The sequence below is a fragment of the Megascapheus bottae genome, unplaced genomic scaffold, assembly GCF_031878675.1.
Source record: "Megascapheus bottae isolate mThoBot1 unplaced genomic scaffold, mThoBot2.hap1 HAP1_SCAFFOLD_50, whole genome shotgun sequence".
Taxonomy (NCBI): Eukaryota; Metazoa; Chordata; class Mammalia; order Rodentia; family Geomyidae; genus Megascapheus; species Megascapheus bottae.
Window position 1 is genome coordinate 1,996,240 of NW_028327837.1, and position 24,634 is coordinate 2,020,873.

At 39.5% G+C, this 24,634-nt stretch overlaps 2 protein-coding genes across 2 annotated transcripts in view; one reads left to right on the top strand and one right to left on the bottom strand.

The window, feature by feature from the left end:
• The window catches only part of LOC150039066 (phosphatidylinositol 3,4,5-trisphosphate 3-phosphatase TPTE2-like), a 71,641-nt gene extending 48,710 nt beyond the window's left edge, over window positions 1–22,931 (top strand). Inside the window, exons 24-30 of the mRNA XM_090328054.1 lie at window positions 5,796–5,857; window positions 7,907–7,987; window positions 10,958–11,063; window positions 15,050–15,138; window positions 17,255–17,347; window positions 19,984–20,054; window positions 22,774–22,931. Coding sequence (XP_090184180.1) covers window positions 5,796–5,857; window positions 7,907–7,987; window positions 10,958–11,063; window positions 15,050–15,138; window positions 17,255–17,347; window positions 19,984–20,054; window positions 22,774–22,882 — 611 coding nt within the window. The 3' untranslated portion in view covers window positions 22,883–22,931. The remainder of the gene's footprint in view (window positions 1–5,795; window positions 5,858–7,906; window positions 7,988–10,957; window positions 11,064–15,049; window positions 15,139–17,254; window positions 17,348–19,983; window positions 20,055–22,773) is intronic.
• Window positions 1–24,634, bottom strand: part of LOC150039056 (uncharacterized) — a 341,232-nt gene that overhangs the window by 198,889 nt on the left and 117,709 nt on the right. The gene's annotated exons all lie outside the window — the stretch shown is intronic.

The following is a 24,634-nucleotide window of genomic DNA, read 5'->3' on the forward strand; positions in this document are numbered from 1 at the left end:
TCCAGGATGTAGAAACAAAAGCCATATAATGAGTGATTGTTGTCCTTAATGTACCATGTTATGTCTCATCTCTTTTGCTGTCCCTTGGTTATCTCATATTATTACAATATTTCACCTTGTTATCTGATACATTTTATATATACTTAACTGGTCATTTGAAATTGGATAGGGAAGGGAGGAAATCAAGATGAATGGGGGAATGGGGGAGGGAAATGGGGACCATGACATGAGAATGGTATCAAAGTTTGTGAAGTAATGCACTTTTTATCTGATAAATATAATGTAACCCTTCTATCAATTACAATAAAAGATGTATGGAAAAAAAGAATCATGTCATCTGCAAAGAGAGAAAGTTTCACTTCCTCCTTCCCTATTTCAATTTCCTTTATGTTTGGCTCTTGCCTTATTGCTCTGGCTAGGAATTCTAATACTGTATTGAACAGGAGTGGAGAAAGTGGGCATCCTTGTATCATTCCTGATTTCAGAGGAAATGGCTTTACCTTTTCTCCATTTACTTTTATGCTAGTTTGTAGGGTGGTCGTGTAAGATTATACTGAGGAATGTTCCATGATTCCTACTTTCTCCAGAACTTTTTGCATCAAGGGGTGTTGGATCTTGTTAAATGCCTTGTCTACATCTATTTAGATGATCATGTGATTGTTGTCCTTGCTACTTTTGATGTGATGAATTATATTAACCCACTAGCATGTATTGAACCAGCTTTGGATCCCGGTGATCAGTCCTGTTTGATCACAGTGTATAATTTTTTGATGAGTTGTTGAAGTTGATCGGCCAATATTTTGTTGAGCAGTTTTGCATCAATATTTATTAAAGAACTGGGTCTCTGGTTCTCTTTCTTTGATGAGTTCCTGTCTCATTTTGACATGAGGGTTAAGCTGGTTTCATAGAATGGGTTTGGTAGAGAGCCTTCACTTTTAACTTCATTGAAGATTTTGGGGAGTATTGGTGTGAGCTCTTCTTTGAAGGCCTTATAGATTTCAGCTATGAATCCTTCAGGTCCTGGGCTATTCTTGGATGAGAGGTCTCTTATTGCTTTTTTGTTGTTGTTTTTTATTGTAATTAGTAAAAGGGTTACATGATATTTGCCAGATAGAAGGTGCATTAATTCACATACATTGATACCCTTTCACATGTCTTGGTACCCATTTCCCTCCCCCCCACACCCCCTCCCGTCTTGGTTTTCCCCCCTTCCCTATCAAATTTCAAATATCCAAATACAAATAAATTCAATATATCAGATAACAAAGTGAGATACTATACCAATATGAGATAACCAAGGGATAGCAAAGGAGATGAGAGACAACATAGTACATTAAGGACAACAATTATTCATTATATGGCTTTTGTTTCAATATCCTGGAGGTCCTTTCAATTAGCTTCACATTATATGGCCTTATGTATCAAGATTTTGCTCTATTGCAGATCTCTGCTAGTAGAGCCCAAGGTTTCTACTGGTTATGACGAATGAGGGAAACCATTGAGCCTAAGTTCCTTTGAGTCTGGCTTACTTCACTTAATATGACTTTTTCTAAGTCTTTCCATTTCCTAACAAATGGGGTGATGTCATTCTTTCTGACAGCAGCATAGAATTCCATTGTGTACAAATACCACAACTTGTTGATCCACTCATCAACTGAGGGACATCTGGGTTGGTTCCATATCTTTGCTATGGTGAATAGTGCTGCAATGAACATTGTTGTGCCAGTGGATTTAGTATGTCCTTGTTTCTGGATGGTTGGGTAAATGCCAAGTAGTGGAATTGCTGGGTCAAAGGGGAGTTCTATGTTTAGCCTTTTGAGGCACTGCCACACTGCTTTCCATAGTGGTTCAACGAGTTTGCACTCCCACCAACAGTGTAGTAGTGATCCCTCCTGGCCACATCCCCTCCAGCATCTGTTGTCATTCGTTTTCCTGATCCTGGCCATTCTAACTGGAGTGAGGTGGAATCTTAGAGTTGTTTTGATTTGCATTTCTTTTATGACCAGAGATGTTGAGCATTTCTTCATGTATCTATAGGCCATTTTTGTTTCTTCTTCAGAGAAGACTCTCTTTAAGTCTTTGGCCCATTTTTTTAATGGGATGGTTGTTACTTTGGAGATTAGTTTTGGAGTGATTCAATTTTTTCAGTTGTTGATATATTTTAGATATGAGGCCTTTGTCCGTTGTTTGGTTGGTGAAGATCTTCTCCCACTCTGTAGGCTTCCTGATTAGTTTACTATCTATGTCCTTTGTCGTACAAAAGCTCTGCAGTTTAATGCAGTCCCACTTATCCAGCCTTTCTCTGATTTGTTGTGATTCTTGGTCCTTATTAAGAAAGTTTCGACCTGTGCCAAGGAGGCCTAGTGTATCTCCTATTCCTTCCTGTAATGTTTTCAGTGTGTCAGCTTTTACCTCCAGGTCTTTGATCCATTTGGAGTTAATTCTAGTGCAAGGTGACAACAAAGGATCCAGCTTTAGTTTTCTGCAGGTGCTTAACCAGTTCTGCCAGCACAACTTGTTGAAGAGGCTGTCTTTCTTCCATTCTATTTTTTTGGCTCCCTTGTCAAAGATTAGGTGGCCATAGGTCTGTGGTTTAATATCTGGGTCCTCAGTTCTATTCCATTGGTCTTCAGGCCTGTTCCTGTGCCAGTACCAAGCTGTTTTGAGAATTATAGCTCTGTAATAGAGTCTAAAGTTTGGAAATGAAATTCCTCCAGCGCTGTTCTTTCTGCTAAGAAGTGTTTTTGCTATACGGGGTCTTTTATTATTCCATATGAAATTTTGGATTGCGTTTTCTATTTCTTTAAAGAATGACATTGGGATATTGATGGGTATTGCGTTGAATTTGTAGATAGCTCTTGGCAAGATTGTCATTTTCACAATGTTGATTCTTCCAATCCAGGAGCATGGGAGGTTTTTCCATTTCCTTAGTTCTGCTTTAATTTCCTTTTTTAGGGTTTTAAAGTTTTCGTCAAAAAGGTCCTTTACATTCTTAGTTAAGCTAATTCCTAGGTACTTTATTTTTTTATTTTTTATTTTTTTTATTGTAATTAGTAAAAGGGTTACATGATATTTGCCAGATAGAAGGTGCATTAATTCACATACATTGATACCCTTTCACATGTCTTGGTACCCGTTTCCCTCCCCCCCAACACCCCCCACCTGTCTTGGTTTTCCCCCCTTCCCTATCAAATTTCAAATACCCAAATACAAATAAATTCAATATATCAGATAACAAAGTGAGATACTATACCAATATGAGATAACCAAGGGACAGCAAAGGAGATGAGAGACAACATAGGTACTTTATTTTTTTTGAAGCTATTGTGAAAGGAGTTTCTTTCCTGATTATTGCCTCGTTCCTCTCACTGTTGGCGTAAAGGAAGGCAGTTGATTTTTGAGGGTTGATTTTATAGCCTGCTACTCTTCCTAAGTTTTGAATCAGCTCAAGGAGCTTGGGAGTATAGTCTATCCCACTTTGCAGATGACATGATTCTGTATTTAAAGAATCCTATAGACTCTTACTGCTTTTTCTATTTCATTACTTGAAGTGGGTCTGTTTAGTAGATTTAGATCTTCATGGTTCAGTTTGGTTATTTCAATATTTGCTGGAAATTCGTCCATCTCTTCTAGATTTTCAAATTTGTTGGCATGAAGATTTGACAAGTAATCCCTTGGGATGCTCTGGATATTGGTAATTTCTGTTGTTATATTGCCCTTCTTGTCTATAATTTTGTTTATTTAGGTGTTCTCCCTTCATTTTTTGATCTGATTTGGTAAGGGTCTGTCAGTTTTGTTAATTTTTTCCAAGAACCAACTCCTTGTTTGTGGATTCTGGGTTTTTTTTGGATTCTTAATTCATTTGATTCTGCTTTACTTTTAATAATTTGTTTCCTTCTACTAGATTTTGGTTGGGTTTGGTACTCTTTTTCCAGCATTTTAAGTTGTACCATTAAATTGTTGGTTTGAGATGTTTCTGTAGTAAAACGTATGAAACACACACACACACACACACACACACACACACACACACACAGCACACACACACAGAGCTCACCACATCCAAAGTCACAAACAAGATATTCTATAAAATGAGAAGTTACCTTGTAACTTATAAGACCTATAAAACTTACAAAGTAAGTCTATGATTAGTGTTTTGAAGAAGACCCTCCATACTGATTTCTCTAGTGGATAGACTAATTTCAAACCAACCAACAGTATACTAATATAGTTCATTCTCACCTTTCTGCTCCATACTTGCCAGCCTTTGCTATTGTTTTATTTTATGACTTCCATTCTGCCTTGGTGTGATGAAATCAGCACAGATTCTATTTGTATTTTCTTTATGGTTAAAGAAGTTGAACATTTCTTTAGGTATCAATTAGCCATTTGCATATCTTCTGAGAACCAGACCTCAACATGAATGACTTCTCACTTGGCATTTAAGATACTTTGTTTTTGCCCTTGTGAAAGTTTCAACCAGGCACTGGTAACCCATGCTACTCAGGAATGTGAGATTTGTGGCAACCCAGGCAAAAAAAAATCCCTAAGATGGTTGTCTCTGTTTAACAAACAAAAGGCTAGAAGTAGAGATAATATGACTGAATTGGTAGAGTACCTTCTCTTGATCAAAAGAAGCCAAAGGAGTTCATGAGTTGAAGCTCACGATGAGATCCATCCTCAGTGGGAAGGCACGTCCTCAGTCCAAAATATGTGACTCAAATTGGCAAGCTGGAAAAGGCAAAGGCTAAGGAACTGGCTACTAAGCTGGGTTAGATGTGCAATGTTGATTTCTCTGTACATGAAGATAATAAATCTGTTCTTCCTCCAGTGGAAAAAAATGTTTAAAGACTAGATGAAAAATGTGTACTTTTCAGGTAAATGGGTATGTTAAAAATTAGATTATAAGGATGAATATAGAAAGAGAAAAGAACATATTTTCAAACTTAAATTTTGTAGGACAAAACTAAGATAAAAGTAGAAGGTAACAGAAGAGACTTAGAGGATGAGTGATTTGAAGCAGGAAGAAGTCAAGGATTTGCTATAATTGTCAAAGTATTTGCTACAAAACACTATCTCACACACACACACACACACACAGGCAGAGGCAAAGAGAGAGGGAGAAGAGAGAAAAGCAGGCATGTAAGCTGAGGTAGAAAGTAAGCAAGAACACTACAGCAAAATACTTAGAATTATATAATCTGAGGAATAGGAATATGCGTATTCATTATGCTTGTCTCTCTACATTCTTATGTTTGCAAATGTTCACAATACAATTCAAATAATGCAATTACATAGGGACTACAATTCTAGTTGGTAATGTGGGTTCCTGCTTGCATTTGCACTCAGCACCTGGCACGTGCTTGGCCAGCATTCTCCCACTTCAGGTATATGCCCAGCTCTGTTTTGCTTCAATGCTTTTTTTAGATAAAGTACCTCCTACATTTTCCTGAGCTGGCATCAGTCTGAAACCCATTTCTATGTCTCCCACCCAATGAGGGCTGTAGATGTGAAGCACCCGGCCCATCTTGCTGGTTGAGAATGAGGTCCTGCTTATTTTGCCTAAGCTGGTTGGAATCACAACCATCCTGATCTTCCCACCTGGGAATCTGGAATTATACATGAGGACCAGCGTTCTTTTCATTACATTAATGAGAAAGTCTTAATATTTCTCAATTGGAAATTTTGAGACAGCAACACTTCAGAAGAAACAGTACCAATACCAAATGAGTATTTGTGAGTGTATTTTTACACTGGAACAAAGGTTTCTTGAACTCATTTCTGCTCTTTTCTAGGACGAACAGGCACAATGATATCTATTCTACTTCTTGCCACTGGCACGTTTTTAACCGCAAAGGTAGGAAAAAGGTTTTGATACTTAGTCTTTTATATGTATTGAATTTGCTAGTTCTGAAGCATTCATGGTACAATATTAAGGAAATGCTTAGCTCATGGTGATTAAGTGAAAGTGAAAGCCTGGATTAATGCAGCCTTGTTTAATATGCAGTTATTTACTGGACTTGTACCCTTGTATTCTTGTTCTGGGCCAAGCCTATAGTGAGAGCAGTGAGACACAAATGCGAGGGAATGTCCAAATTCAGAATTACTAAGAAGAACAGCATTTTAAGGTATATTTTTTACCATCTATAAGTAGTTGCCATTCAAAAAAGCAGTTTGAGATTTCAGTGCATTGTGAGTAAGGTCACTCGTTCATCATTCTCCTCCCTCCATCTCCACCCACTACTTCCTTCCTACCATTTCTTTAATGTTGTAGGATATAGACATGACTTTGTAATTCCGTATTTAAGAAATAAGAATCAACGTTTTCTAAAAAGCTATATCCTCATTAACTGACTTATGTAATTGTAGCCTCTCTGTACAACACCTTTATAATGAGTTTTAAAAATATTTTTTATTGTACTTAATAGGAGGGTTACATTACTTTCGCCAGATAGAAGGTGCATTACTTCACATACATTGATACCCTTTCTCAAGTCTTGGTCCCCATTTCCCTCCCCCCACTCCCACCCTCATCTTGTTTTTGCCCCTTTCCTATCCAATTTCAAATAACCAAATACGCATATATACAATATATCAGATAACAAAGTGAAATACTATAAAAATATGAGATAACCAAGGGACAGCAAAAGAAATGGGAGATAACATAGTACAACAATCACTCATTTTATGGCTTTTGTTTCTATTTCCTATAGGTCCTTTCATTTAGCGACATACTGTATGTCCTTATGTATCTAGGTTTTGCTCTATTGTAAATCGCTGCTAGGAGAGCCCAAGGTTTCTACTGGTTATGACAAATAGGTGAAACCATTGAGTATATGTTCCTTTGAGTCTGACTTACTTCACTTAATATGATTTTTTCTAAGTCTTTCCATTTCCTTCCAAATGGAGTGATGTCATTCTTTCTGACAGCAGCATAGAATTCTATTGTGTAAAAATACCACATCTTGTTGATCCACTCATCAATCGAAGGGTATCAGAGTTGGTTCCATATCTTTGCTGTGGTAAATAGTGCTGCAGTGAACATCGTTGTGCTAGTAGCTTTAGTATGTCCTTGTTTCTGGACGGTTGGGTAAATGCCAAGTAGTGGAATTGCTGGGTCATAGGGGAACTCTATGTTTAGTCTTTTGAGGAGCTGCCATAATTCTTGAATGAGTTTGCACTCCCACCAACTGTGTAATAATGATCCCTCCTGGCCACATCCCCTCCAGCATCTTAATAAAAATATATATATATATATAAAGAAATTAGGCACAATAAAAATGTGTGATGGAAAAATATAGTCTTTTCAATAATTGGTATTAGGACTTCCATATGTAGAAAATTAATATTGGATCCTTGTTTATCACCATGCACCAATATCAACTCAAATGAATTTAAAGACCTCAAAGTCAGGCCTGAAACATTGAAACTATTGCAAGTTGGAGTAGGAGAAATATTAGAACTGATAGGCATAGGCAGGAACTTTTTGGAAATAGTGGCAAGGCCACAGAAAGTAGGAGAGACTTGACAAATGTGATTATATCAAAATAAAAATTTTCTGCACAGCAAAGAACATAGGTGCTAAACTAAAAAGACAGCCAACAGACTGGTAGATCTTTACCAGCAATATATCTGACAAAGTCCTAATATCCAAAATATACAAGAAGCTCAAAAATTAACATCTCCCCAAAACTAATGAGCTAATCAGTAATTTGGCAAAGGAGCTAGAAAGACCTCTCAAAAAATAATAAAGTAATTTTTAAAAGAATCAAAGGAAAGGTGGGCATTGTAGACTTGTGCCTGTAATCTTAGCCACTTAAAAAGCTAGGAACTAAGAAAGTTCATAAGTAGCTCTGTCCAAAGAGGACAGATAAGCACTGTGATTGTATTAACCCCTTTTCTGTAGGACAGCCTTGAATACTTCGGGGAGCGCAGAACTGACAGGAATGTGAGCAGTCAGTTTCAAGGTGTAGAAACTCCTTCCCAAGTAAGTTTCTCTTTTCACAAAAAGTTATTTACGGGGAGATGTTAGTGGCACATTTAGCCTGGTCGCATCTGTAACCCTTCTTTAACAATCAATGATGGCAGAGGACTTGTGACTCCTAACCATTTCCTGATCTTTGGAGGCCCACATCTGTAGCCTCATAGGCTACTTGGCTTGGTTCTCTGCCGGGGCCTACCGGCAGCAAATTGGGGTTCCTGAAATACGGGGCAGGGCCTGGAAAAAATAGAAGAGAGACAAACACATGGGGTTGGTAGGTCTGCAGCCCAGGTAAAGACTGCAGCCCCGTTTATCCTCAACTCAAGGCTTATATCCCTTCTTGAAACCAGGGAACTTCCAGGTGTTACATTCATATGGTAAATCTCAGGTCATTTAAACAGAATAAGGCCAGAAAACCATAAGACAATAAAGCAATTGTCTGATGCAAATCAAGGTACAGTTTGATTCCACTCTGGCTCCCAACAGTTCTCAACAGAGCATCACACATTCCATTTCTTATTCTTTATTCCCTACAGCTTCTGGAATTGAGTCCCCTCCCAAAAAGGAAGGTCAAATATCTAAGGTTTTCTGATGCCTGAACATGATCTCTGGCTAGTAGATGATCTACTAGCCATTGGTTTCCCTAGAAAGAGAGATTGGATCCTTCACCAGTTTTTGCTAAGGCAATGAGCAATTCAAGGTCTTTAGAACACTGCCAGGATGGTTTTGTGATGACCCCAGTGTAGGGGAAAGAAGAGTGCAGAGAAGAGAAAGAATGAGAGATCCTCAGACCAAGAATGAGAGATAAAGACACACAGAGATAATGGGAGTATGAAAGAAGAAAACAGAATGAACTGGGAAAATAAGTATTTTACAAATCTTGTTCCAGCAGACATTATCATATTCTTTCATTCCATATTCTTAACATTGTTTAAACTATCCACTGTTGTCCTATTTTCCTCTGATAATACTTTATTATGAAAATATGAAAAATCCCAATTATATTGGATTGGAGTGTTGGTCACTATAAAAAAAAATAACTGACCAAAGAACTTAAAGTGGGGAAAGATTCATTTGGGCTCACAGTTTCAGGATTTCCTTTAAGGCCACTTGATCCCATTGCTTTGGGCCTACACTGACACTGAACAATCATGTCAAGGAGGCGGGTATTGTGGAGAAGGATTGCTCACCTCAAGGTTCCCAGGAAGCTGAGGAGAAGGAAGGGTTTGCGACATGATCCATCCTTCCAGTGACTTCTTTGGTTTCATGAGGCCCCAACTCCTAACATTTTCCCCACCTCCTACTAATGCTTTAAATTTAGGAAGCCCTCACCGAATGAATCTGTGGATAAAGTCAAAAGCCTCATAATATAATTACTTCCCCATACCCACCTCTGAACGCTGCTGGTATACTGGGGATCAAGCCTTCCATCTATGAGCCTTTTAAGTGCACATTTCATATCCAAATTCTAACACACAAAGATGGAACCATACAGTGCATTCTACAATCATCATCCCAACCTACAGTCATGCTTTGTTTATTCCTTCCCCACTCTTCTCAAACCCTGGGTCACCCTTCCTACTCTTCTTTCCTCAACCAGGATTACTTTGAAGGAAATTCTATTCATCAGGTCCTTTTATCTCACAAGAAGTTTGGCATGACACCCAACATATGCACTCTAAAAAAAAATCCAACAACTGCAAAGCATCTACCCGACACTGATGACTGGCACCTGTCTGTATTTCTAGATACAGGCTGAGATTTGAGAATGGTGTTCCAAAGCCAGCCCTGGCAGGAAATCCTTTCATTCTTAGTTCTAATGAAGAACCAAAACAGCCTGAGTTGGAGATGCGAAGTGGTACAGCACTGCCCTATTGCATCTTGCATTGCCCTATTGCATTTTCAGGCATCTTTCTCACTATTGCCCTTTCATTGTTTGCCCATCCTGGGGCTTAAACTCAGTGGCCTGGTGCTCAGTAGGCTTGAACTCTTCACAAGTGGCACTTTACCAGGTGAGCTAGATCTCTAGCTCAACTTCTGGCTAAGTATATAGAGATGGATTATCTCAAAGTTTTCAGCCCTGGCTGGCATTATTCTTCAGTCCTCTCAGCTTCTGCCTCCTGAGTAGCTTGGATTACAGACATCAGCCACTCGCATGCAGTACAAGTGCTTTTGCTAATTGGAAATGTGGCAGTTCACTTTATGAACTCTTCTCAGTTGGTTCATCATCAGACATCTGGAGTTTCTCAAAGAGAATTCTAAGAAATCCTCTTTGAGCAACTTGCTAGGAGCCAGAGTATTGAAAGGTTCCCTTACCAAAAAAAAAACATATTGGAGAAAAAGGTAGATAAAGAATCTCTTCTCTGTAGAGGACCCCTCACTAATGGTACAGAATCATCTAGTGCAGCTAAGTGGAGATGTCATTCCTCCTGATGAGGAACTATCTCCCAACCATAGTCCTTTCTCTAGTGCATGACAACAGATTTTGTCATCGCTGTTTCAGCACCTTCACTGTTCTCATGGTCATAAGCAAGCCTAGAAGCAAGGGCTTCTTCTTTCCATGTTACTATCTGCAAGTCTCAGCTAGGCTCTTTTTCCACAATGAGGAAAATACATAAGAATGTTGATAATGTAAGGGCTCATTCTAAATGTTGTCTTCCTTTCTTTTTTTTTTTTGCCAGTCATGGGCTTGAGCTCAGGGCCTGAGCACTGTCCTTGGACTTTCTCAAGGTTAGAGCTCTACCACTTGAGCCTCAGCACCACTTCCAGCTTTTTTCTATGTATGTGGTACCGAGGAATCGAACCTGGGTCTTCATGCATGCTAGGCAAGCACTTTAACCACTAGGCCAAACTCCCAGCCCTAAATGTTGTCTTCCGCTCTTACTGCTGTTCACAAGCTGAAAAAGAGAAGGAGATTAGGATACTGACTTTACATCTGGCATTCCCACTAAAGTGGAGGCTTTTGTTGCTTTACAGAGTCGCTATGTCCACTACTTTGACATCTTGAAGAATGTGTTGAACTGGGAAATGCCAGTGAAAAAACCTCTTAAAATTGTGAAATTTGTGATTTACTCCATCCAAGGTAAGTGCTTTAGAAAGGAAGGAGAAGACAAGAGGATGTGCGATCCACTATTTGGGAGGGTTTTGCTTATGTTATGCAAATGATCCTACATCACAGCTAAGTGTCAATGCATGTGACCTTCTCCCTCTTGAGCTCTCCTTAGATGCCTCTCTTATTCCCTTGCCCATTTCCACTTGAGGGGAGGTTCTACCCCTTGCGTTCTGTTCTCGATGTTCTTGTCTCAACCTAGGATAGATTTTTTTCATAGAAGAGAAGATTAAAGAACCCAGTAGAATCCTTCTTTCTCAGACTCATTTCTCCTTCATGGTTCATCTCAGCATTGCTGGCCCTGCCTCATTTTCTTGGCCAGTCCTTCCAGCGGCCCTTTCTTCTCAGAACTATAGTCTTTTCTCTCTTTCCTCCTCCTCTAAGCATCTCCTCACTATCTTCTCCATCAGGATGCCTTATTTTATTTGTTGCCACCTTTGGCCAGGTCATATGCTAGCATTCAGCTGGGGTTGTGAGCAGAAAAGACAAATAAGTGCTTAGATTTTTAAAAAAACCAACTACAATGCAGGGGTTCTCAAGGCTCTTTACCTAAAAGCCTCCTTACTGAGAAGGCTGACATGTGGAGGACCACAGTTTGAAGCCATCCCAAGCCACTCTGAGTCTCCAATTGCAACCAAAAAAAGCAAAATGGGGGCATGCCTCAAGTGATAGAGTGTCAGCTAGACAAGCTGAGCAGGTTCAAGACCCAGACTTCAAACTCTGCTAGTTGCAAATACAAAAGTTAGACTCTGTTGCAGGCCAGGTTTAGGTAGTACAGACAAGGTTCCTAGAGGGCAGCACTTGGATTCCCCTGACTGCCCTTGTTTGACACTCACACCTGAATCTCCATGGACATAGAACAGGTTTGGAGAACTTGTTCTTCTACTAGACTCCTCTAGCAACTGCCAAGTTGGTGCTGTTTCCAAGAAATCAGACTGTCTAGTTTAGACTTCCCAGTATTGCTGGAAAGACTGGCACAGACCACCCAGTTCTCCAAAGTTTTCCCCTGGGTTCTCCATCTCAGTCTTCCCACAAGTGGGACTACAGGCTTGGGCCGCTCTACTCTTTTCCTAGATGAAGTCTCTCTTTACACAGGCTGGCCTAGAAAAATAGTGAAAGAGGTTATTTATTTAGAGCTAGAAACCTAAACATGTAGAAGAAGGTGAGACAGAGAATTTTCACTTCATTTTGTCTGCATTTTGTCGGTGGGTGCATGGGGGGATCATGGGTTTCCAGCCCAACCTGTGAGTTGTACCTGAACTCTTCAGCTCAAGGCTACGACCCTACCCCTGTTCCTGGGTGTTGTCCCTAAGCTCTGCAGTACCCTTGAGCCAAGCCCCACTTCCTGTTTTCTGGAGGTTAGATGGAGATAAGAGTCTCGGGTCCTTTTGTGCCCAGGCTGGCTTTGAACCTTGATCCTCAGATCTCAGACACTAAGGAGCTATGGTTACTATGGAAGCCACTGAGCCCAGCTTTGTCTGTATTTTTCAAGGATGAAATTCCTTTGTGTGATGTAAATTGTTTAAATGTGAGGAAAATAAAGGCTTAGCACATTGTACTTGTGAATTTCAGTGGCTTATTGCTAGAGGATATCAGTAGAAAGCAGTTGGACAACTGGAACAAGGGAGAGGAGAGTGCAGCAAAAGCCATGTTTCCATCAGAAATCTTTCTGATGATAGTGTTTGATCCATGAAATTAAGAGACACCAAAACAAGGCAAGATGAAAACCCAATCAGACATGCTTCATGTTAATGTGAAATAGGCAAGGTTGAAAGGAAAAACTTCATTGTGGACTCTGAAACCAGATCTTGGAGGAAAGGCTAAAGGAAGAGGGGCCATTTGAACTGAGGAAAAGGTCACACACCCTGGGGTCACGTTGGTTATCCTAGCTACTTAGGAGGCTGAGAACTGAGGATTGTGGTTTGAAGCCAACCCAGATAGAAAACACTTATCCCCAATTAATTATAAATATTCCAAAGTGAAAGAGTGTCCCATCCAGCGGGACATCAACTAGGGCCAAGAACCTAGAGGGAGGAATGAAAGGGACAGGAGACATGAAGAAGGCAGCAAGACAAGCATCCTGATCAAGCTGCCAATTTTATTTTTCACACAAGGGTTTATATGCCTCTTCAGGAGAGGGATTGGGGTATAGGAACTGCTCGGGGGAGGGGGTCCGGTAGTAGGATGTTTGCTTGGGGTAGAGGCCAGGTAGTAGGATGTTTGCATATCAACGCAAGCAGGCATGTGTTGCTTAGTGACCTACTTACAAGATGCAAGCACATTCTTACAGTAAGAATTCAGGGAGGGGGAGAATGTCCCCGATCTCCTCCCGTCATCTTGAAATAAGTGAGGGGCAAGGATTTAGGCAATATCTGAATTATGGTAGGCATTAACCTGAGAGGGGGGACAGAGGCCATGATTCCTAGAATGGAGGCCATGTTGAGGAAGAAGCAAGACCCACTGGCTCATGTATCTGTCTTTCTGCTGAGGCCAAGCATCTTTTTGCGGGGGAATGGTTTTCATAGATGCCAACCTCCATGCTATTGGGCGTGTCCCTCAGGAGACCCCGAGACTGAGGGCTGTTTAGGCTGTCTCCTCGCAGTCTTAGCTGCACCTCATGCAAATGCTCTACACCGGTCAACGGTAGATGCATATCCCTCGGGTGGGGATTACGGTTCCTCTGGGGGGCCCATAGTCCTCATACCCATTTAGCATCTCCCTCATCTAGGCTGTTCAGCACTGGATGGAAAATTCACCCATCCAGAGTCACCATAATGGCTGGAACCAACTAGGGGACTTTGAGTTTAGCACAGAATGTCCCATCACCAAGAGTTTTTGGTTCCAGTCCTCTCAGGAAACGGCTGTGGGGTGGTGGTAGAATCAGGCAGAACAGAATATGTGGCAGCAGTTTCATCTCTCAGTAACTCCAATGGAATGTCACACCTCCTGCTGGGTTGCCTGCAAATTTCTGCACAAACTGGTTAAAGAAGCTAAACCTAAGGCCTGACTTCGGTGAATTCTCCCAATGATTCCCTGGTTGTTTTCCTGACCACACTCATTTTGTCAGGCTGACAACCCATTAGTTTTTTTTTAACCTTTTCTTTTTTTAAAAAAAAGAATTTATTAACGTTGATTTTTACATCATCTTTTAAATGACAAGTTTAACATACAAGTGTTCAAGGAGGCAATCTCTATTTACAATCACTGGGACTTAGTATTTAGAACTTAATCACAATGAAGCTAAGGTTTGTATGTCATGGAAACACATTAATTTATGAAATAAAACATTATGTCTATAGAGTCATAGGTTTTTATGTCTATATAGAGGAGGAATTTAGATTAATGTGGAGAGAATAGGGGAATGCAGCCATAATATTTAACAACATATATCCTATGAACCTAGGGAAATGGAGAAGATAGGATAGGGGTTGATATATCCATCAAGATATATTGTACTTATAAACTGATTGGTTAATGTAAACCCGCTTGTGTAACCACCTAAGATACTAAAAGTATAAGTTAAAATGGCATAGGACTATTTCTCTCTAATGTTTGGGTATACCTGACCAATATTATCCTTGATATTGATTTATAAATTTGACTTAGAGAAAATTAAATTTAGATTATTATTATAGAACTCTAAAGGTAGCATTTCATAAGCAAGAAATTCTGGAAGCTCCCAATGTTTTTTTTTTCCTGGAATGGTGATGTAGTAAGAATTTATCTTGTAGAAGATTAAGATATAATGATTTTTGTCTTTCTTTGCAATATTGTGAACTGCTTTAAGAGGCAGAAACCATTTGTAAAGGACAAATTCTATGCAAGATCAAATGATTAACTAAACCCACAACCTTAGCTGGCCCATATTTTCTCTCTTTATTCTCCATTGAGTTAACTGGCAAGACATTTTGCTCTGTACTCTAACAAACATATACGTTTTCTTTTTCACTTTTATGCAGGAGTAGGAGAAGGTAATGGAGCAGACCTGAAAATTGAAATAATAATGCAGCACAAGACTGTATTTACTTGTACTCGCCAAACCTGCACGGTGAGCCAAAGCTCATAAATGAGAATTCTCATGTTTGTGTCAAAGCTCCCAGTCAAGTGGCATGATGGTCTTCCCCAAAGTAACACTCACCAAAAAGAGACAGCTCTTGCCCTCTGTCACCATTCCAGTTGGCATTGCTTAGTTCAGATGCAAAGCAGAGCCTTGTTCCAAACAGTTTCTGAAAGATATTGTCAAACTGGGCTTCAGTTTAGTGCTGCTTCGAATTCACTTGTGCCCACAAATGCTAAGAATGTCCCCAGGAATTACTCGAGGCTTTAAATGCATACATCATGTCAGTATTTGCCATATGATCTTCCTTTTGATCATTTTGATCATTTATTACAAAGCTCTGATTCTCAAATGCAGTGTTCTTGAAGGTCACCTTGGCACTTGTGGAAGTGGAAAGTCATAGGTTCAAAGAGTGATGCAGAATCTGTCCACTCAGCAATGGGCTCAGTGACTGTCATTGAGACGTTTTGTTGGATGTCACCTTGAGAGCAGTAGAGACAGCATATGGACTGAGGAGATGCCTCTTTACCCACAGCCATTTCTGAAATGTTCAAGAAATTCTCAAGACTGTGCACCTTTTCTAGGAGAAATTGGCTAATTTCCTTTTTAATCCCAAAGGAAGCTTTCAGAATGATTCCCAGGTTCCTGTTGTAACTTCTGTACATGCACACAAGTGTAGTGTGTTGTGAGGTTTAGGTAATATATTTGAATTTAATCTCTAATCTATGAGTTATCAAATCAGTGTAAAAAGTGACCATTTTCAAACCATTTTGTCACATAGGACACTGATCCCATCAATTCTTAGCCCACATTTATTCTTATTTTCCTGGATTTTAAGCTCTGAATCCATGACAACCCTAGTGTAGCCAAGCTATTTCCATTAATATCTGGACCTACAAATTCCCATTAGAGAAGACTGACTCATCTGTTTGGCACATGGAATAAAATTCTCAGTTTCATTGATATTTTTGCTGGTTTCTCTTCTCAGGCCTATATTATTCCTCCTTTATTAAAATCCTCCAATGACCAACTGAAAGTCTATTTTCTAGAATATGCTTTGTTATTCAAACTTTCTGCTGTATACTGCCCTCCCATAGGACACACTTGCACACTTCCTTATAAAGCTTGAAAACAATATATTATTTTCATATTGTTCTGTATGTAGAAAACTTCCTGAAAACTTGAAAATCATGTGAGAGTCTTCTGTGGGTATGTTTCTTGAAGCCTAGCATAGCTTTCTTCTTATTCTATGATGGTATATGAATATCAGAGTAATACATGGGATGATTTCATAGTTGTTAATCCCCAAACTTGACCTGTTTGTGGTCATTCCATTCACTGGAATGGCTCATTGACCTCATCAGCAACATAATATTTGTCATGAAAGTAGGGTCAATTATTCATTGCTTCTTGAACATCAATATACTGTTTCAGACTGAAGTTAAAAGCGCATCCTTAAAAGAATATAAAAATCGGATGATTCACATAGAACAGTCATGTGTATTACATTAGAAACTCCTGGTCATATAGGATGAGACTAAATGAAAGGATCTCTAGGATATTGAAACAAGAGCTTTATCTTGTGTGATTGTGGCTCTTAATGCACTCCGTTATTCCTCTTCTGTTTAGTTTCCTTCTGGTTAATCTCATATTGTTACTGTATCTGACTTTGTGACCTGGTATATTGTATGTATGTTTATTTGATTATTTAAAATAGGAAAGAGAAGTGGGGAAACCATATGATTGGGAGAGGTGTTGGGGGAGGAAAATGGGGACAAAACCATGAGAGGTGGTATCAATGTGTGAGAAGTAAGACACCTACTATCTGGTGAATATAACTGTAATCCCTCTATACATTACAATAAACAAAAAGACACTTGTCAAAAATGAATACTTTGCTTCTCAAGTGTAGTCTTAAGATAGCTATCAAACATTTGGAGCCCAGTACCTTTACCACTTCAGAAAAAAATTACTGCTATTTTCTATATGAAATTACTGAGCTATGAAATTATGAGTATATAATGAATTAAGGATGATTTCATGAGTGAAAAAGAATACTAATCGCTGGCAACACTTTGAGTTCCTAATTCCATGTGTTCATTGACAGGTTGTCCATGATATTGATACAAATAGAGCAATCTTTTTGGTGCCCAACTGTCCGGACTTATGTGATGATATAAAAGTAAAATTTTCTTCTTCGGTGAGTCCTCAAGTATCCTGCATGATTGTATGCTCTTTTGTTTGGTCTGGGTTTGCAATTTCCTTTGCTGCAGTTCCCTAAAATATAAAGGACAGATAAAAATGCATGTCTCGGGAAGGGGAGGAAAACACAAAACAAAGTCATCAGGATTTCTTGTATATATTTAAAATATTTCTGATCACTTTCTTCTGAATTGTAAGCAATTGATATCTGTTACTTATCAAATGAGAAAAGTATGAAAGCAAAGATGCTAAAAAGAAACTGACATTGTTGACTTTCCATAAGAGTAATTACAGTTATGTTGTCTATCTTTTAAACACGTCATGATCAGTGTGTCTACCAAATGTGAGGGAGATTTTACTTTCCTGTCCATAATTATCTATTGACTTGCTATCATTAGTATGACTGTGTAATTTTAATGGATCAGCCGTACATGTCATGTCTGAGTGTCATATATGACTATAATGATTTTCTATGAAATCATCTATTCCTACTCTCAGTAAGAACTTCCATGTGTTCTGTATGCCCTCCTTCATTACCTGCTTGCTCACTGCTGAGCAGTCTTAGGTACTGAGATGTGAATGTAAATGTTGAAGCAAGTGACCACCTGGGAAGTCTCTCCATTTCAATGTTTCCCATTGCATAACAGAACCACTGTGAATTCTTGCTTAGCTAGTGTCTCTAAACAAACACTGTGGTTTTTTTCCTTGGTGCAGGGGGTCTTGATGAGAGCTAGTTTTGTGATTATTAAGGGTTAAGATGGGATGGAATGCTTGTGAAAAATGAGGAAATTATTGATTACTGGTTTGTTTTGTTTTTGGCCATACTTTGGTTTGGATTTTTGCTTGGTTTACTTGCTTGGCTAAACATCTATCACTCGAGTCATGCCTCCAGGCCTGTTTGTTTGCTGGTTAACGTGGAAACAATATTTTACTTTTTGCCATGGCTGACTTTGATCCTCCAGATCTCAGCTTCTTGTGTAGCTAGCCATCACCAATATTGATGCCTAATTATTCAAACTAGCTGTCAGTTATGGAAATAGATGTGAGTTCTATGTCTTTGGGCTGACTCTCAAGGACTCTGTCTCTGGACAGGACCATACATTCCAGCTTTGTTGTGATGGAGCTCCAGGTGAAATGGCTGTGGATGCTGTACAGTGTGTCTTTCACAGGATGATTGTTTACCCTGGTGGGGAGTGGCTTCATGTCTAATTGTCCCACTGGTGACCATGGATCCTCCTCACAGGAAACTTGTTTGTACTGACACATGACCTATAGCTGCTGTCTGACTTTCTACCAAATTAATCACTCTAGGAAAACCCTGAATAGAGCAGGTTGTATATGCTTATTAGATAAGTCACCAACAAAGCATGAAAACACAACACAGTGAATAAGAGAAGCAGTTTATGACAGAGAAGGGAAAGGCAGCACATCTTGCAGGGCCAGTGGATGGAGGGGAGCCATCCAGGGGAAACTGATACCTGACCAGTAGAGGGACACAAGGCAACCTTAGAAGCAAATAACATTCTCTTGGGGGCCAGGTGTGACCTTAGCAGGTTTTCCATGGGAGGTTTCATTGTGGCCCAAGGTGCTGTAACACAAGTAGTCACTGTGACATATCTTCAGAGGTCCCTGGTAGTATGAAGTCACTAGGTCAAGTGCATTGTATCTGCTGTCACATAGACAGGTGATCACTAGAAAATGGGTGCATGAGACAGGTGTCTAGCTCATTCCCACTGAGGAACTGAGAGGTAGCAGAGACTGGAAACTGTTGGGGGTGGCTGTGCCCTGCTTCTGGTATTCCAGCCTAACAGAGTCAAAATGAAAGCAGAGCAAGCAGAAAGGATGAAGAATTCACCACAGTATGTTTGTGTGTGTGTGTGTGTGTGTGTGTGTGTGTGTGTGTGTGTGTGTGTGTGTCTAAACATAGGTCTTTAGTTGATTCTTTAGTGGTGTTCTAATCAGATTGAGAGATCATTGTCTATATTTATCATATAAAAACATCCCTGAAGTTGAATTGGTGCCAAATGGTCATTCTATGTTTAACTTATTGAGAAACCCACAGACGCTTTTCTACCATTGCTTTCCCATTTGGCATTTGTGTCAGCAAGGTCTGAGGACTCCAGTGGTCTGTGGTTTTGCTGAATTTTGTTGGTGATCCTAGTGGGTGAGACAGTAGAAGTCCAGCTCTGCTCTGCATGTGCTTGCCACCTTTGGGGTATACTCTCTGACTAACTGAAGTATATGCTCAAACCCTTGGTGTTTGTTGCATCTGCTTTTGTTTTTCAGACATTAGTTTTTGAATTAAAAATATTGTGAATACAAGATCCCATCCAGATACAAAATATGCCTATGTTTCCCTCTATTTTGGTGCTACATTTTTTCACCCTGATTATGTCTTTTAATGAAATCCAACTGAACACTTGTTTTCTATTTCATTGTAGTAATTTTGATCCTTTATATTTTTAATGAAAAAGTATTCTCTTCAAGCCTCTGAGTACATTGTAATAGATAGGATGTTGCAATTGATGTACACAAAAAGGCAGAAGGAAGGAACGTCAACCCCAATGCAATTATTAGTTTTTGGTATCCATTTTATTATACAAATCACCTCTTTCTTTAATCATGTGTTTTTAGAAGCTTCCAAACTATTATGATGACTGTGCATTCTTCATGTGGTTCCATACATCTCTCATAGAGAAGAACAGGTAAGGACAGATTGTAAGACAGATTGGCAATTCCTTTGCCTACTATACTAAGCTCATTTTCTACAAAAATAAAGAATTGCTTAAGCAAACATTTCCTATCCCCTACCACAAGGCAATGTGTCAGTGAAGAGGCAATTACTCAGATCATAGTAATGATCAAGTTCTCTCACGACCTGTACATCTACCCGGTTCCTGGAATATAGAAAGGTCTATGTGGATGTCACTTTATTGGATCATGATTGGTGGGATTCGTCTAGGGAGGCTTTAGCTGGCTTTCTTCTGCTGTAGGCACATTTCCATGTAGGACAGAAGTTTTAAGGCCTGAGAAGTATTAGCAATTTCAAAAGCATTGTTTGGTTAACCTCCCCTTTGAAAAGGTTTCCTCATGACTGAATGATGTATTATTGCTAAGAACCTACTACTTTATCTAGAAACTCATTCCTGAACCTACAAAGACTCAGTTTTCAGGAGTATTGACCTGTGGTGGTAAAAAGAAAAACACTTTCTAGATCATCCATATCAAGGTAGAAATTACTGTTGCCATGTCCTCATAAAACTGTGAGGATAGATATGAAGACCTTGGAGCTGGGGGAGGTGGCTCAGGCCTATTATCCTAGCTACTCAAGAGCCTGATCTGAAGATTAAGGCTCAAAGCCACCCTGGGCACTAAAGGACCTGAGACTCTTATCTCCAATTAACCTCTAGAAAAGGGAAATAGGGGTTGAGTTAAGGGTAGGGTGTTATTCTTGGGTTGTAGAGCTCAGGGACAACACTCAGGCCCCATGACCCACCAAGAGGGAGAGAGAGACAGAGAGAGAGAGAGAGAGAGAGAGAGAGAGAGAGAGAGAGAGAGAGAGAGAGAGAGAGAGAGAGAGAGAGAGAGAGAGGGGGGAGAATGAAAACCTTGGGCCATGAGTTTGTCCTAGTGGTAGAGTGCTTGTCTAACATGCACAAAGACCCAGGTTTGATTCCTCGGTACCACATACATAGAAAAAGCCAGAAGTGGTGCTGGATAGTATTGGTTACATCCAGTGCCAGACTTCTCTTGAAATCTGAACTGGGCCTGATAATACCTCAAATCTATTAAGACAGCAGCAAGAAAGCCTCATTTCTACAGATTTGTAACTCACATACAATTTGATTTTGGAAAGAGTAAACTCTACATTTAAAGGAAAAATTCTATCCATTTTCCTATGTGTCCAGCTGTCTCTTGAGCAAAGTCCTCGACAAAGGCAGGGTGTTTACTTGTTGCTTCTTGTCAAACTGGTTCTTGCTAAAGGATAGCTTTGTCCTTTCCACCACCATCATCTCATTGGAGATTATAAGAACATTGGATCCTCCTTTTTGTAGTCATTTCTGGAAAATTGGTATCATTTTTTCCTTGCTTGATAAATCTTTTTTACACTGATGAGATTGTGGCTTAGACAAAAACATCATTTCACCGATTCAGGGCGATATAGCTGGGCACTGGTGGCTCAGTGACCTGTCATTCTAGCTACACAGGAGGCTGAGATCTGAGGAACACAGTTTGAAGCTAGCCTGGGCAGGCATGTCTATGTCACACTTATCTCCAACGAGTCCTTGAAAAATCAGAAATGCAACTGGAGCTCAAGTAAGAGAGGGTCAGCTTGAGCAGAGAAAGTTTATTGAGAACTCAAGGTCGTGAGTAGAAACCCCACTACTGACATTAACGAAAACAAAGACAAATACAAAAAAAAACCCCAGAACACTATTTAATTACGAGGTTTCATTATACACCCAATTATGTCTTGGTAATTATTGTGACAGTCCTGGGGCTTGAACTCATGGCTTCTGCACTGTTCTTTGGCCTTCTCAAGGCTAGAGTCCTACCACTTGCTCCACAGCACCACTGTCAGCTTTTCCTATGTATGTAGTACTGAGTCATTGAACCTGGGTCTTCATGCATGCTAGGCAAGCACTCTTACACTAGGCCAAACTCCCAGCCCCTTGGTAACTTTTGTCAATTATAAACACTTAGAATATATGTTTGTTTGTTTATTTGAAGTAGGGAAAGAGGGGAAACATGATTGGAAGGGGGTGGGTGGAGGGAAACAGGGAGAAACACATGAGAAGGTGTATTAATGTGTGAGAAGACCTGCACCTCCTACTACCTGACAAATGAAATTTAAAAAGTTTTACAAAACACTTAGATAATATGCTCAATGTGGGTGTCAGTAATTCTCTAACAGGCATGTTGTGACTGATCAATTTGTTTCTGAAGATTAAGGTCTTTTATGTCATTCCAAAGAGGCAGAATGGGCTAAGTAGTGAAGACAAGTAGGACTTAAATCCTGGTTGCAGCCAGCAAGTCTCTTTGTAAACAAGGGTGTGCTATTGGATGACTATTCTGTTTTGGTTTTATTGTTCTTTTTTTAATGTCGGGAGAATGTAAAGATGGATTACAGTTATATTCGTCAGGTAGTAGGTGCATTACTTCTCACATAATTGTACCCCTTCTCATGCTTTTGTCTCCTCCTCCACCTCCCAGTCCTCTCTTTTCCCCCCTTCCCTTCCCTGTTTCAAATAAACAAATAAATGTGTATACAATATACCAGGTAGCAAGTCACACACAGTAACAACATGAGAAAAACCATAAGGGCAAAAAAACGAGAAGAGAAATAATATAGTACATTAAGAACTACAATCACATACTGTAAGCCCTAAAAGAAAATGTAATGACTTTTTTTCCTGTCCTTAGACTTTATTTAACACGAGCTGACCTGGACAATCCACATAAAGAAAAGACATGGAACATATATCGTCCAGACTTTGCTGTAGATATATTCTTTGAAGAAGTCTTTCAGTGACAAACACACTATATTCTGTATGTTTATTAAATAAATTATATATTGGTAATAGTAACCTCTCTTCAGAGTGTGTATGTTTCTATGAACTCATCAATGCATGTATACATATGTACATACATCATAATCTTGAATTGGCTAGTTTATGAATTTACCAATTGTATGTCTCCACAACTACTGGCCTTCTTCTCTCAACTCATTTTCTTTCTTCCCTGTGTATCCATTTTTCAGAATTGCTACAAAAAAGCCAGGAGTGGTGGCTCACTCCTGTAATCCTAGCTACACAAGAGGATGAGATCTGACGATCTGGGTTCAAAGCCAGCCAGGGTACTAAAGACCATGAGACTCTTATCTCCAATTAACCACTAGGAAAACCGGAAGTGGCCCCTGGCTCAAGGGCCAGGGCAATAGCCTTGAGCTGAAGAGCAAAGGGATAGTGCCCAGGCCCAGAGTTCAAACCCCATGACCAGCAGAAAAAAAAAGTACTGCTAGAAAATATGCATATAATTTACATCATTCTACCTCTAATAGTCTATAGTGAAAATAATTTATTTCCAATACACTGTTACAAGCTCTTTAAATTTTAAAAAGAGTTTTCAGGTAAGATAGGTATTTAGAACTTCTTATGTTCCAGCAGTAACCCTCTTGGGAATTTATCCAAAAGACTGAAAGTCAGTATACAATAAAGATAGATAGATAGATAGATATACCTCCATGTTCATTGATGCACTAATTACTATACAACCATGTTAAGGAAACAGCTCAGATGCCCTACATCAGATTGATCCAGAGAGAGAGGAAGAGTGAGGAATTTTATATCAAAATGGACCTAGGTAACTTGAGAAATGGAAAAGATTGGGAGAAATTGGGAAAAATGATTGAAGGCGTGGCATGGATCAACATGCATTGCACTCAGAAAGTGACATGTTCGATTGAAACCACTAATTAAATATAATGTACTAATTAAATGTAATGCAGAAAAGATTTTCCAAAGATGTTTCAACTGGGAGATAATGCCTCATGCCTGTAATCCTAGCTACTCAGAAAGCTAAGATTTGAGGATCCCAGTTCAAAGACTGCCTGGTCAGGAATGTATGTGATTCAGATGTCCAGTTAATCACGTCCCCAAAAAAGTAAGAAGTGGATTAACTGGTAGAACACTACACTAGAGCCAAAAAGCTCATGACAGTGCCCTGGCCCTGAGTTCAAGCACATAATGGGCACATACCCAGGTACATTCCCACATGTATGGGCTCTCCCCCTCTCTCTCCCTCCCTCTCTCTCTCTCTCTCTGTCTCCTTCTCTCTCTCTCTCTCTCTCTCTCTCTCTCTCTCTCTCTCTCTCTCTCTCTCTCCCTCTCTTTCTCTCTCTTTTGCTCTCTCTCTCACACACACACACACATACATATATATGCACACGTGCACACACAAATTTTAAAAAGGAAAATAGACTTTTCAATATCATAGAAGAGCAAAGTTATTAGTATACTTCGGTAGCTACTTTAGAGAGTTATTCATGATAATTCTAAAAATAGTAACATTTATGGAGCCCAATCATAATAAATCCACTGCCTAGAAGCTCTTCAATAGTAAATTCATTTAGTCCTCATAATTCAAGTGCTATCATTACTTCTATTTTCCTGGGAAATTAGAAGTTTGGACAATTAGATATATCAAAAAATTAGTAAAGTAACAAATTCAGGATTTACACCCAACATAGTAATCTAATACCTTGGATAGCATGCCAGTACGGGAA